Source organism: Lampris incognitus, chromosome 16, assembly GCF_029633865.1.
Source record: "Lampris incognitus isolate fLamInc1 chromosome 16, fLamInc1.hap2, whole genome shotgun sequence".
NCBI classification, from domain to species: domain Eukaryota; kingdom Metazoa; phylum Chordata; class Actinopteri; order Lampriformes; family Lampridae; genus Lampris; species Lampris incognitus.
The window spans coordinates 18,509,434-18,524,190 of record NC_079226.1 but is presented as its reverse complement, the minus strand read 5'-3'; the positions used below and the strand labels follow the sequence as shown (position 1 = coordinate 18,524,190).

General features: G+C 42.2%; 2 protein-coding genes across 2 annotated transcripts in view; one reads left to right on the top strand and one right to left on the bottom strand.

Moving 5' to 3' along the window:
• Nucleotides 1-1,381, bottom strand: part of LOC130126177 (actin, alpha cardiac muscle) — a 3,946-nt gene extending 2,565 nt beyond the window's left edge. Inside the window, exons 1-2 of the mRNA XM_056295565.1 lie at nucleotides 1,344-1,381; nucleotides 24-174 (exon numbers count right to left, since the gene is read on the bottom strand). Coding sequence (XP_056151540.1) covers nucleotides 24-152 — 129 coding nt within the window. The 5' untranslated portion in view covers nucleotides 153-174; nucleotides 1,344-1,381. The remainder of the gene's footprint in view (nucleotides 1-23; nucleotides 175-1,343) is intronic.
• Nucleotides 1,382-4,711: 3,330 nt separating this feature from the next.
• eif2ak4 (eukaryotic translation initiation factor 2 alpha kinase 4) overlaps nucleotides 4,712-14,757 on the top strand; it is a 45,267-nt gene continuing 35,221 nt past the window's right edge. Inside the window, exons 1-11 of the mRNA XM_056295607.1 lie at nucleotides 4,712-4,934; nucleotides 5,097-5,212; nucleotides 5,383-5,485; nucleotides 6,074-6,247; nucleotides 6,350-6,430; nucleotides 6,594-6,739; nucleotides 7,284-7,384; nucleotides 7,500-7,657; nucleotides 7,749-8,287; nucleotides 10,890-11,005; nucleotides 12,908-13,062. Coding sequence (XP_056151582.1) covers nucleotides 4,806-4,934; nucleotides 5,097-5,212; nucleotides 5,383-5,485; nucleotides 6,074-6,247; nucleotides 6,350-6,430; nucleotides 6,594-6,739; nucleotides 7,284-7,384; nucleotides 7,500-7,657; nucleotides 7,749-8,287; nucleotides 10,890-11,005; nucleotides 12,908-13,062 — 1,818 coding nt within the window. The 5' untranslated portion in view covers nucleotides 4,712-4,805. The remainder of the gene's footprint in view (nucleotides 4,935-5,096; nucleotides 5,213-5,382; nucleotides 5,486-6,073; nucleotides 6,248-6,349; nucleotides 6,431-6,593; nucleotides 6,740-7,283; nucleotides 7,385-7,499; nucleotides 7,658-7,748; nucleotides 8,288-10,889; nucleotides 11,006-12,907; nucleotides 13,063-14,757) is intronic.

Genomic DNA, 14,757 nt, shown 5'->3' with positions numbered 1-14,757 from the left:
TGTTTCCTTTCACTGGTGTGTACCTGGTGGCGGGGTCTTCCAACAATGGAAGGGAAGACAGCACGGGGAGCGTCATCTCCGGCGAACCCAGCCTTGACCAAGCCAGAGCCGTTGTCGCACACGAGGGCGGTGGTCTCGTCGTCATCACACATGATTAGGCTTTACTGGGATGGTCTGGGAGAGAAGCAGCAGGGAGAGAAGTGTTAGAATGAGTGTTAGGAGCAGCTGTCCAAATACTTATTTGAAGCATAGCAAGAAGGCCTATCCCTAATTGAAGTACTGCAGGCACTTCATTACAGGAGTAATTTTGATAAATGCCACAATAGAGTGACTGGGATTGTTCAATCCAGGAAGCTGACGTCCTAAATCATATGCTTATCAAAAGTATTTGCTGTGATCCACAGTGCATTTGAGGAACTGCCAGATCTATCTCATAACTATTCTGAGTCTTATCACTCTCAGACACTGATGCAAACCACTTGAATAGATGCTATCTATAGGGTGTTAATAAGACATGCCATTGGATGTTATTTTGGTCCCAACCTTGCTGTACAACCACTGACTATATCTAATCAGCCATGATTGTTCCTGGGACATCTCAGGGCTGCTGAGGTAGCACCAAAAAGGGGCATAACAGAGAGACCTGTAGTCTATTTTGAGCTCTACACCAACACTGTACCTAACGGGGTGAAACAAGCGACACATGGATCCCCCACAGAGTCTCTATCTGCAGCTGTTTCAGGTCTGGCAGAGCTTGTCTCTGAGCCAGGTCAGTGCTCGCCTGTCAGCACATTGTGACGTTTTTGTTTTACTACTAGGCTTTACCCCAGCTTCCTGATAGCTTCGTTTGTTTGACCATATACAGGTTTGACCACGTTTTTGTAACTTTTGGCACTCTCGTATGCAAAATATTCACAATATAACACGGATTTCAAACCTCAACTCACTCCCAGCTTTATCTGGCCTACTCCACTGAAACACTCCATACAATTAATTGTTCCGAGTAGAGGAAATAATTTGCTCACCACAATAACAATTTCTTCATTGCATTGCAATCAAGCACAAGCATAAGCAGCAAGTTAAACTTGTAATTCATTTCTGCTAGAAAAACATGCATGGCCACTGAAATTACATGAACTTCATCATCATTCTTTGATCCGAACATCATCCAGTCTAAATTACCTAAACTATCATCATGAACTATATAGAAAAATACCCCCACACCCAGTTTACACAACTTTCAATGAGAACTAAATCAATGTAAACATTAACTAAATATTAACTAATCTTACCAAAATGGGATAGGATTCTACTTAGTTCCAGGGGAAAAAAGAGGTACTCACCAAGTTGCACTGGTTTTGCACTAGTAAATTGATGCTTCCACTGGGACAAAGGGTTGAGGGTGAGAGGAGCCTTTAAATAAGACCCAGACGGGGTCTGGGGACCAGGGGCGGGGCTTAAAGTTCACACAAGACCAAATAAGAGCTTCCAGCAAAAGTGAACGAGGAAAGCGTGCCTCATTCACAGGGATGGGAGTCCCGCAATGGAAAGATGCTTGCTTCCTCCTTCATAACATTGACCTTTTGATGCAATAGTTGGGAAGAAGGTGTAAAGATTAGAGCTTGAATATGATGGAGTTTGTTTGGTAGCCATTTGTCAAATAGATGGTGGCATTTATTGAATTCTTTTTTTTCCCGCCATTTGAATTCATGCTCACTTTTTACCCATATTTGTAATACACATTTTAAATATGGGGGTGTAAGGAAAACGAATAAAAATTAACAAAAAGTCAAAACTCTATTAAATCAGTAATACAGATGTCAAAGATACAAACTATATCCTATGGACATTTATATTAAATGTATAACTTAATGTCACAGTTACGTGCCTGATCACAGCTATTCAATAACGCATTTCTTTTTGACCATAAAATGAAAAAGTCAATCCACAGGGTGCATATCATACAGTGCCCCCCCCCCAATTACACCTATACATACAGGACAATTGTTAATGAGAGACTGAAGGTGGGTACATTTAATGTGGGTACACAGAAGTTATTATCACACATAGCCACCTAGGAGGCCTAACTGTCATGGCCCAGTTGGGAGAGTGTCACCAGTGTCTGGTTAAAACAGATAAATGAGTGGGACCCAGTAGTTTGCGGAACATTGTATATGTCAGTAGGCCATGCTGTTGGTATGCGCACTGAGCTCCCTTAACGCGCGGAACAGCTGATGGTAATGCCAGCCGGGCTCTGTGTCTGATCTGGCTGTGGGGCTGGCCTGCTGATCTCAGTGCACCGTCCTGATTGGCCCAGCTGTCTCCTTGTAGGGTCATGGTGAGCAGCACTGTCATTAATGTGCAGCCGCTGAGGTTCCCAAGTGGTGAGCTTGCACATAGGAGCACCATATTTGTCCCACCTACTTTCGAGTATATTTTTCTTGATGTACACTGTACCTTATGAGGTAATGCTCTCTCATCAGTTGTGTTGCACACCACCATTTTTAGCGTCTCATAATCAATAAACCATTATTCTCCAACGGGACATTTTGCACTGTATACTCAGTCTTCAGCAATACCAGGGCCATTAGAAACAACGTGTCATGATGCTGTCTGAAATGTTATGTATTTGAAACATTTGTTCAGACCAAGGGGCCCTGAGGTAATAGCAGTATGTAATATGCCAGATTATATCATAATTGGGGTTAAGTGAGAGCATTTTTTGATATATATATTCCAGGCTGTCATACTACAGCCTCCTATTTATAGCTGTATTTCCTTTCTATCTCTACAGATAGGTGCTGGATGCAGGACTGAGCATTCCATCTTACTCTCACCATGTTCTGCCTTGTGGAGCTCAACAGCATCTCATAGACAATGTTGTATAATGAAGAGTGATATATTAATTTGCTTCAATTTGTTTCAATATTGCATACAAGAGGAAAAAAAGGTGTGACTATGGTCCAGGTTTTTCCACCAATGAATGATAAGAGGCAAGACATTCCAACCCATATATTAGAAGTAGAAAATGTATGTTAGAAAAAGACAAATGAACTGCAAGAGTTTGATTAAAAAAAAATGCCAATACCTATGTGGAACATACTTACCGCACAAAAATCACATCAATCAGTCATCAAATTTCAAAAATATTTTGATGCCAACCTCAAAACTGATACAGGTTTTGAAACCATGGGTCAAAAAATTCACTCGGTTCCTTAAAGTCAGTGGTCGTGTTCTAGGTGAGGATATCATTTTTACAGTGGCTATCTAATCGGGGAATGAACACTTGATACAAATTCCAATATTCAGTTGTGTTGACCTTACTTTCACACTATCTAACTCTAGCCAGTAACATGCCAACTGAATGCTAAAGTGATAAGGTGTGAGTCATTTAAGTTCCTGGTAACCACAGAATCTTAAGCACGATGACTCGCATCAGGTCCCTGGTTACTGCAATCTCCTAGAGTCGGCAGCCAACATAGACTCCATTGTAAAAAGAAGCCCAGGGAAGAAGCAGAGGATAGACTTGCTGTGACAGCTATAAGCAACAGATAATGATGGTTCAGTGCTATGCTACCACCACCTAGTTCATCCCAACCTTGTCCATATCTGTCTGGTTTAGGCAGCCACCAGCTGTAGCGATAGCACATCATCCAGCCTGCTGGGAAACTGCAACCTGCTCATCCTTCGGGTGTGTGGAGACAAGATCTTCACTGACCCTTCCCACAATAAGCTCTCCATTCAGGAAAGACAATCACAACTAAAACAACCTGGATTAACTTTTTCCCCAAACAGTGGTTTTCAATCAGCATTATTTCTGCTTTATGCAGGGATCCTTATCGTGCAGCTTAAATATTCACAAGATGAGCAATATTTGGCCTCATTGGCACTCTGCCACTTGCTCTTTACAACAATCCTATGCAAAGGCGCTACGTGTAATTTTATTTGAATCCCAACCTCTGTCGTTCAACAACATGAATAACAACAGATCAAAGCAGGCACAATTAGTATAGCCAATCAAATTGAATATAAATGTGACAGGCCTAAGTATAATTCACTGCAATATCTGCAGAGTCTGCCGAGGACTGCAATCAACAACTCCGCTGGCCCGGTTTCTGAGTTTTTGAATGAATAAATTTGGGTGAGAGTGGGGTCGGGGAGAGTCATTTTTGTTTCAGCAAGCAACCCCTGCTATTTACTAGTCATATTATGCTTCAGGAAATATTACATAACTATAGAATAATTAACAATTTAAAAAAAATAAGCAAATAAGAGACAGGTCATTAAACCATTCACTTTTGTGACTCGTATTTTATAAATAATTATGCCATACAAAACTGACAAAGAAACACGTAAAATACAACAAAAGATGTAAAAGACCAAATACAGAGGTAGAACCACGTCGTCAAACCGTTCATATTGCCATCGATGTATAGGGGATGTATCATGCGCGCTCCCCTATTATTTTTGTGTGTGCATATTACTGCCACTTTGAGGTTTATTGCGGAACAACACCCCATGACGTTTTGTCTGCGACAAGAAGTGAACTGCTCATGCGCCGGCAGCCAGTCCGAGTGAGGCTGCGTGTCGCGTCCCCTCTGCACCGTGACAAGTTCATAGTCGCGGAATATTTATAAACAGCGTTTACTCCGTTTTCCAATGGAAGAAGTTTTGTGGCCACACAGCCACTAAGTGGATCGAGAAAGACCCCGACTGCTGCAGAGTGCCATACCTCAGCGCTTCCGTATTATTTCTGATAGGAGACAGGACGTGTGATATGGTTGCAATGTAGTGCTGGCAGGAGAATGAGCAGTCAGCAGACTCCGACGGATGGAACGGATGATTACACAATTCAGCAGGAAAATGAGCTGGAGGCTCTAGCATCTATCTTTGGAGATGACTTTGAGGATTTGCGCAGTAAAGACAAATGGAAGGTATAGTAACGCTATCAACCCCACATTGAGCTAAAATTGATACGACGTCTTCACTAAGTTGATGGAGGTTCATTTACCGCATGTGATCATTTCAGCCAATGTAACATCCGTTTGTTTATCTATTTATTTCATTTAATACAAAGTTCATTTACTGATTCCAAGATTAAAAGGCCCGCAGAGGCGTACCTCTGCCTGCGACCCAATGGGCTGAGCAATGGACAAGAAAGTTACGTCACTGTGGATTTGCAGGTCAGATGCCCACCCACCTACCCCGATGTGTGAGTATCACCGTTGACGCTGACAGTGTGTCATAGAACAGTGTTGTCTTTCGTAAGCAGGGCATCCATATCCAAATTGGCCCTTTGCTCTGAAATATGAAACAAGGCAATAGCTGTAGCTCCTAGTGGCAATTTACGGTTGATAATTTGACATTTTGGGAAACCAACAGGCCTCCGGAGCTGGAGCTGAAGAACCCCAACGGCCTTTCAAATGAAAATCTCCAGAGCCTGCAGAGCGAGCTCACCAAACTCGCTGCCGCGCGATGTGGGGAGGTGAGAACCCGTGCACAGAAACACAGTCAACCAGAGAAAGTTGATTCAGTTAACCTGAACACGTTTATTGAGCGAAACGTTATGTCACTCATCTAAGTGACCTCTTCCGTCTAAACTGACCGCAGGTATCCCCACCCTTATACACAATACAGTTACATAACGACCGAAACCAGTAATAATCATAATAATACATCAGACTTGTATAGTGCTTTTATAACACTCAAAGTCGCTTTACAATAAATGACTGAAATAAGACAACATAAACATAACAATGATCAATTTCATATGCGGATAACTAGAGTTTCAGAGGTCGTGTACTATTCACAGAATTTGGGAATGTTTGCAGTCACAGCATTGTAAGATGGCGACAGATGTACTCTTAACCCCCCCCCCCCTTTCAGGGATGGTCGTTCCCTTTCGACTGAAGAGGTCACTTAGATGGTGATGAAACGTTTCTCTCAAAACACGTTGTGTCCAGATGAACTGATTCAACTTTCTGTGATTTTCTTACCTGGATTATTGAGCATGCATAAAGACAGACAGTCAGCCTCGCAGGCTGCTGGTTGACATGCTTCTCTGTCCTCCTAGGTAATGATCTATGAGCTAGCGGGCCATGTCCAGGGTTTTCTCAGTGAGCACAACAAGCCCCCTTCTTGTTCCTTCCATGAGGAGATGTTGAAGAACCAGCAGAGGCAGCAGGAGAGACTTGCCCTAGAAGAACAGCAGAGGATGGACCAACGGCGCAAACAGGAGGAGGAGATGGTCAGGACACACATCCGACACAAATCAGAGTATCCATGCTCAACAACTGTCATAGGTCATTGTTAAAAAACATGTTCCCTATGGCCCTTTTTATCCTCTTAGGAAAAAGAGATCATGGCTGAAATCCAAAGAAGAGAGGAGGAGAAGCGAGAAGAAAAAAGGAGAAAGGAAATGGCCAAACAGGTGACTGTGATGTACTTTTCTCATTCATTTACATAATTGTATATGATTTCTGTCAAAAAGTAATTAGGTCTACATCTTACGTGTTATTTAGCTTGCTAAGTATTTTTGGATGTGGGATCATGCTGTGTTGTAACGTACCCTTTGTGTGGGTTTATATTCACAGGAGCGCCTTGAGAGTATGGAACAGCCAAACCCTGACAATTCTGCATTAGGGAAAAGCCCGCCCCATTCAGCTGTTGCTCCTGAACAGATGGAGTCTAAGAAAGGAGTCACCAACCGGCGAAGGACTACTTCCAATACCCGCCACAGGTATGGAAAGCTTTCACATAGAAACCACTAACTGATAGAGCTGGGAATTGGCAGGTATTTCCCTATTCAACATTATAATGATATTTCAGTGCTGATTTGATACATAATGCGATCTTTCAAATATTACAATATTATAAATATTGCGATTAGCTGTTAAGATTTTTTTAAAGCTCCATCCTTTGTCTGAGGTAAAATGTGAAAACTGCAATGATCCAAAGAACATGTACATAAAATTGATTTATTTTAAGCCCTGCGTTACAAAAACCTTAAAAATGACTATGCTTCCCTAGGTAAACAATCAACGATTCAAATTTAGATATTCAGAGATGTAGAAATCATGACATCAAACCTCTTCACAGTCTCTGTTCATTGTGCTTTAATGTTGCAATTCAGGGGAAATGATATTAAAGTTTTCACGGTTTTGTATTGTGGTCTTGCAGTGAGTCATTTTTTTTGTTCCCTACCTCTACTGACTACCATATTTGAACAACATCCTGAATTAATTCTTTGAGGGGTTTTTTATATTTGCTTTTTTTTCCTCCAGGCGTGATACGTTCAGTGAAGACAACCATCGCTCTCAAGAGCAGCTTCACTTCAATAACAGTACGGTTGGAGAGCTCGTAGTCCACAAAGGGAAGTCCATAGGTAAGAGCTCACTGACGGGATTTAAACATGTATTTTTCTGCTGAGTTTGTTACAGTGGGTTTCTTGTCAGCCCTTGTAAACTGTATGTTTGTGTCTGCGTCAATGCTTTTGGCAGGTGCAAGTGAAAGGCTCGGCCGAAATGTTTATTATGGCTTTGAGTCCAACTCAGGTGACTACGTTGTGATCTATGAGTGGTCCCTACGTTGGAGCAAGAAGATGAGCAAGTTCTTCACTAGCCAAGAGAAGGGCAAGATTGAGAACTGTAAAAAGCAGGCACGTAATGAGGGAAAAGGTTAGAGGATTTTTAAGATTTGCTGAAGCATATGTTGACATCTGTTGATCGAATTCACTGTATCCACTGTAGATCCATGCGGCGGAGAGCGAGTTCAACTCATTGCTGAAGCTGGAACATCCCAACCTGGTGCGCTACCAGGCATTAAGCTCCATGGAGCGGGAGGACTCCCTGGAGGTTAACCTGCTGGTAGAACATGTGGCTGGCACCAACCTGAATCACAGCCTGGTCGAACACACCACTGTACCACTGGACAGACTCCGCCATTACACTGCCCAGCTCCTGGCCGCTCTGGACTACCTCCACTCCAGCTCTGTAGTTCACAAACACCTCGGAGCCTCGAGTGTGCTGGTGGACTCCCAGGGCAACATTCGTTTAACTGATTATAGCTTATCAAAGAGACTGGCTGATGTTTGCAAAGAGGATATTTTTGAGCAAGCCCATGTGCGCTTCTGTGAGGGTACAGCAATGCCAACCAAAACGGGCAAAAAGGGTGACGTCTGGAGCCTGGGGCTGCTGCTGCTGGCTCTGTGCCAGGGGAAAGAAGTGAAGGAGTACCCGGTGACAGTGCCGACCAGCCTACCCGCTGACTTCCAGGACTTCCTCAACAGGTAGGGCCACCCGAATTTGTCTAGACTACTTTGAATTCCCATATGTTTTTTCTTTTTCCACTTGCAACATTTCGTTATATCTTCCTTTCCCCTACCCTTTCCCTTCATGCTAATGAAGATTTGCCTTTTGAATTGGGTCTACTGAAAAGAAGGTCGTTCTTGGCAATATATCAATATAATATTGATAATGTGGGATTTTGGTTGTCGTTATATAGCTTAAATGTCATCTTTCCCTGGTCTTAAAGGTGTCATTACAGTAAAGTGATACAAATTGCTGAATTTATTACTGTTGTAGCTGAGTGAAATTAACAACAACAAGAGTGCCCTCAGTACAGTGCAGATCCCCACCAGGCGTACCTCCCCTTCTCCAGTGCTCGCACTTAAGGTCTTTTTTTTTCTTCGTGCGATTAACTCCCCCGTCGATTTATATATATATATTTGAAGTGTTGTTTTTGTCACGAGTACTTTAACACGGAATGCGAGTATTACGCAGCAAAAAAAAAAAGCAATGTAATTTTTTTTCAGAACAAGGTCGATTTTTTTTTTTAGCTTTCGCGCCGCTGATAAAGGTATCAACCAATCATTGTTGCCAGATGTACGATAAATATTGTATTTGTACGATAATTTTGCCCTCTATGATCAATAATAATAATAATGACCAAATTATTGTACATTATGGGGCTTTTTGTCATTATTGATTGTACATCAACCGGGTTATCAAGATGCTGGCTGTGGCTCGTCTGGCCTCCTGGGAGAATGCTCGTCACTTACATATATTTGAAAACACAAAAACCATGGCGGTTAGGGTAGCTTTTGTGGGTAGAGGGTAGTTTTTTTAGGGTAGAGATGCCGTGTTAGTAGGCAACGTAATAGACCGCTATGCTCCCCGGATGCCCGAAGAGTTTAATTTTTACTGTAAATATATACCAGTTCCAAATATCGGTTATCGGTCTCCTTGATTACTAATAATCGGTATCAGTGTTGGCCCTGAAAAAAACCATACCAGTCAACCCCCTAGTCATAACTGTGTACAAAAAAATATTAGCTTACAGGCCCAGAAGTATGCAAGATTGATTAGCAGCGCACAGATACACGCACACATGGACAGAAAAACCTGTGTTTTTCCTTCCAATATAAGACTTTTGCACGGTTTCCAAGTCGATTCAATTTGAAAAATGGAAAAAAAGTTTTAAATATGCAGCGCTCAAGCTAAAAAAAAAACCTACCTAATAAAATGTTTTACCTGTAAGTCTGTGGATGCGCAGCCTCCTAGGTGGACCCTCGCACGGATGCAACCAAGTCTAATATGAACTTGTACTTTATAAAAAGAAAAAGTTTGCTATGCGTCAATTTTGGTCTGACCCTAACCCTGTCTTTAGTTTCATAAAATAATAAAGCTTGGGCAAACCGTCTATGCTTGCGCATGCACGAGTCACATTGGTTGACTCAGATTGGGCAACGACAAGAATATGCAACACTTCCTGTTTTGACTACAACCGAGAGGAAGTTGTTCCTTTTCAGCATTCGCATTTTTTGAATTATCAGAATTCTTTTAAAGACTTTTGATCACTTCATTGCCCATCTGAGTCAACCATAGATGTGAGTTGTGCATGCGCACAGTTAACTTAGATCAGGCAGCAACAGAGTGCAGCGTTGGTCGAGCGAGCTAGAGAGTGAATGAAGAGAGGGAGTGGCAATAACGAGAAACATTTTTCGAAAGGTTTTGAGTCACCACAACCACGAGAGGTTCTTCATCTTACAGTCATAACTGCACAAAAAAATGTAAGCTGATAGGACCAGTAGTTTGCAAGGTTAACTGTGGATACACACACACACACACACACACACACACACACACACACACACACACACACACACACACACACACACACGTCAAAAAGACATGCATGTTAGGGTTAATACTGTGGTCTGTGTCCCTGACCAAGGCAATGGGAAGAAGTACTGGAGTTGGTCCCCGGGCACTGCAGCTGCCCCTATACAATAGGATGGGTTAATTGCAGAGAACAAATTCATTGTAAGAATACAATTTGGTGAAAGAATACAATGTCGAAAAAGGTGGCTTTCATTTTCATTTCATTCTTTCACATGCGACCAAATGCATAATCCTCTCCAGGTTATCTGTCTGGCGGGGATAATGAATGCCTCTACCTGCTTGGTCATGATAGCCACATTAGTAATGATGATTTCTCAAAAATTTCTTGTGTGCAAATATCTTATGAAAGCAATAGTAGTTATCCCCAAAATTTTTTACAATATCAAAGATTTCAGTTAAAAATATTGTGATATTTGATTTTATCAGTATTGCCTGGTGCTATTCTCAGCAGATTTAAATCCATCTGCAGTGAGCAGGTTTGGTAGAGTCGCTTTGAGTTCCTCAGGCTTTGGTTTGTCTGAATGTTAGTGGGTTGCATCCATCCAGCAGTACACAGGCTCTAACAGAATAGGAATAAGATGTTGACCAGCCTGAGGACCATGGTGAATGCTGGCTTTATTAATAAAGCAACTGCTGAGGAACTTTCCATGTTATTTAGTTTTTTTGCATTTTCCAAATTGTGGAAATTATGGTGTGTGTTTATGACAGGTGCCTGTGTTTGAATGATGTTGACCGTTGGACTACCCAGCAACTCTTAGATCACTCCTTCCTCAACCCTCCACCAGCCAAAGCCCTGCCAGTGTGCCAGGATTCCAGTCCAGAAGGTGATACACACACACACACACACACACACACACACACACACACACACTTTCACTTGATACTTACTCGTGTATATACTTATAGTGGCTTCATAAAGTATTCAGACCCCCTCTCTTTTGCCACAATTTGTGTTGTAGATTTAATTTTAAATGGATAAAGTTGCTTTTTTGCCCATCAATTTACATTCAACAACCCATAATGACAAAGTGAAAATGTTTTTTTTTTGGGGGGGGGATTATTTCCCCGTTACTCTCCCCAATTGTACTTGGCCATTTACTCTATTTTCCGAGCGGTACTGGTCGCTGCACCACCCACTCTGCTGATTCGGGGAGGGCTGCAGACTACCACATGCCTCCTCCAATACATGTGGAGTCGCCAGTCGCTTCTTTTCAGCTGACAGTGAGGAGTTTCGCCAGGTTGATTAGAGTCCACCTGTGGCAAATTGAATTGATTGGACATAGTTTAGAAAGGAACACACCTGTTTATATAAGGTCTCATAGTTCACACTGCATGTCAGGCCAAAAACCAAGCCATGAAGTCCGGGGAACTCTCTGTAGACCTCTGTGATAAAATTGTGGCAAGGCATTGGTCAGGGCAAGAATATAAAACAATTTCTAAAGCCTTGAGTGTTCCTAGGAGCACAGTCATGATAATTGTGAAATGGAAGAAGTTTCGAACCATCAGGACTCTTCCTAGAGGTGGCTGTCTGACCAAACTGAGTAACCAGGCAAGAAGGGCCTTGGTCAGGGAGGTGACCAAGAACCCAACAGTCACTCTAACAGAGCTTCGGAAGTTCTCTGCAGAGATGAGAGAACCTGCTAGAAGGATGACCTTCAATCAGGCCTTTATGTTAGAGTGAAAGGAGTATGACAACCCACTTGGAGTTTGCCAGACGTTATTTAAAGGACTCTGAGAGCATGAAGAAAAAGATTCTCTGGTCTGATGAGAAAAAAATTGAACTCTTTGGGTAGAACTCCAAGCACTATGTCTGGCGAAAACCAGGCACTGCTCATCACTTGGCTAATACCACCACTATGGTAAAGCATGGTGGTGGCAGCGTCATGCTATGGGAGTGCTTCTCAGTGGCAGGGACAGGGAGTTTGGTCAGAACTGAGGGAAGGATGAATGCGGCCAAATACAGAGAGGTCCTTGAACAAAACCTGCTCCAGAGTGCACGAGACCTCGAACTGGGGCAATGGTTCAGCTTTCAGCATGACAATGACCCGAAGCATTCAGCCAAGACAACGCTGGAGTGGCTTTGGAACAAGTCTCCGACTGTCTTTGAGTGGCCCAGACTTAGACTCCATAGAACATCTGTGAAGACACCTGAAGATTGTAGTTTACAGACACTTCCCATCCAATCTGACGGAGCTTGAGAGTATCTGCTTGGAAGAATGGGATAAACTGCCCAAATCCAGGTGTTTAAAGCTTGTAGGGACATACCGAAGAAGACTTGAAGCTATAATTGCTGCCAAAAGGGCCTTTACAAAATACTGGATTAAGGGTCTGAATAGTTATATAAATGAGATTTCAGTTTAGGATTTTTTTTAAAATAAATTTACAAGTTTCTAAAAACGTGTTCTCACTTTGTAACTATGGGTTATTGAGTGTAGATTGATGGGCAAAACAGGAATGGTGAAAGAAGTGAAGGGTATTCTCAAATTAATTTGAATCAACTATCTGGTTTAACATCACGAATCACTGTTTTTATAAAAATGACACTCCTTTGGATGTGAAAGCTCAATGAACACATTCTCGGATTTTAAAATTTGAGGTTGAGGCCAGGCTCTTACTCATTAATGGTAGAATTCCAGTTCATTCGTCTAAAGGACACTGCACGATAGAATCAAAGGTTTCATTAAGATTTTTTTAGCCCCTCACCAGTGCCACTTGTCCTTTCCCAGACCTGGCTGTCGACTTTGCATCGTCGGTCATCCCTCGTAGCCACATCCTCAATGCTCCGTTCAGCTCAGGGGTGCAGAGACAGTTTTCCCGCTACTACAATGAGTTTGAAGAGCTCCAGTTGTTGGGGAAAGGAGCCTTTGGAGCTGTTATTAAGGTATGCTACTCTTTTTGTGGCAATGTTTCCCTGTCAATGTACATTTAAAGGGTAATTCCGGTATTTTTAAACCTGGGCCCTATTTTTCTACAGATGTCCAACCAAACAGAAAGGTTGGTAAGCGGCCAAACGCTGTTACATTGTCAAATGGCTATGAAAAAAATTGCAGTTCAAATCCGTTCACTATGAGTTTTGTTTACCAATGTTTTGTATGACGCACAGTGCGATCACTCACAAACATGTGGAGGATTACTTCAGGACATAGAGCTTACTTCATCAGTGAGCATACTTGTTTGTTTGTCTCACTTTTCTTCTTGCTAATGTCTGAGTGTACTGTGGAAAAACAACAACCCGTGTTGTGTTTTTATAAATATTGTTAATGGCAATGGTCTAAAATTATGTGAAAATGCATATTTTCACAATGCGGCATGGTGGCACGGTGGTTAGTGCTGTCACCTCACTGTAAGAAGGACATGGGTTTGAACCCCGGGGTTGTCCAACCTTGGGGGGTCATCCCAGGTCGGTCCTCTGTTTGGAGTTTGCATGTTCTCCCCATGTCTGCGGTGAGTTTTCTCTGGGTGCTGTGGTTTCCCCCACCATCAAAAAGACATACATGTTAGGGTTAATACTCCTGTCTGTGCCCTTGACCAAGGCATGGCAAGACGAACTGGAGTTGGTCCCCGGATGCTGCATGGCGGCTGCCCGCTGCTCCTAGCTACACAGCTAGAATGAGTTAAATGCAGAGCGTAATTTCTCCACGGGGATCAATAAAGTATCTCAAAATCAAATGCCCCGATCAAACAAACCCCCCCCACCCCACTCCCAAGCCACCACAGCGCCTACGTCCTCCAGATGGCGCTGTTAGTTGTTTTTTTTCCTGTTAAGCGAAAAGAGGCTAATTTAAAACAAGCAATTTTTTGCTTAGTGTTATAAGATCAGTTAAAAACATATGCACTGAATATTAATATGACTTGCCCTGAATCCATGCTGATTAGGGTGATGGATAGAAACCATAATAAGGGACCAATCTAGGATCATTTTTGGATTTATATTACATTGTTTGACGATCCTGAAATATGATTTTGACTTTGTTTGCCTGGGTAGCTTCCTTTTCTTTGGCTCATGAGTAGTGCTGTATCCTCTCTTGTATGGACCTCTCTTTTATTTTATAGCCATTGTATTTCTATTAGTGGCGACACCAGTGAAATGTCTCATTTGATATGTTAACCTATCATGTACCAACCTTTTCAAAATCAATAAAAATATTGAATTGCCAAAAACAAACGTTAGCCTGAAAAAAAAATTCAGTCAGAAAGTTTTTTTTTGTTGTTGCTTTAAATCCCTGCAATTAGTTTGAGGTAGTATAGCCTGAGACATACAGGAACTGCTAGCAATAATTTATTTCCAATGTCATGGCTGAATATTTAACTGATTTTGACAATATGGATGAGGCACTTGAATTCTATGGCCGCCCATATTTATTTGAGTCAGAGTAGAGAGAGCGAGAGAGGCAGAGGAGGGTGAACCGGCTTCTTTGGCTGGCAGTATTCATCCCAGTCAAAGTGGTCACTGCAGACCCGATGTCCTAGAACATTGAATCAGTTCATCGGGACAGAAAGTTAAGTGGGAGTAACATTTCATCACTCATGTAAGTGACTACATCAGTCTCAGCTGACTGCAGGTATCCCCAACCTT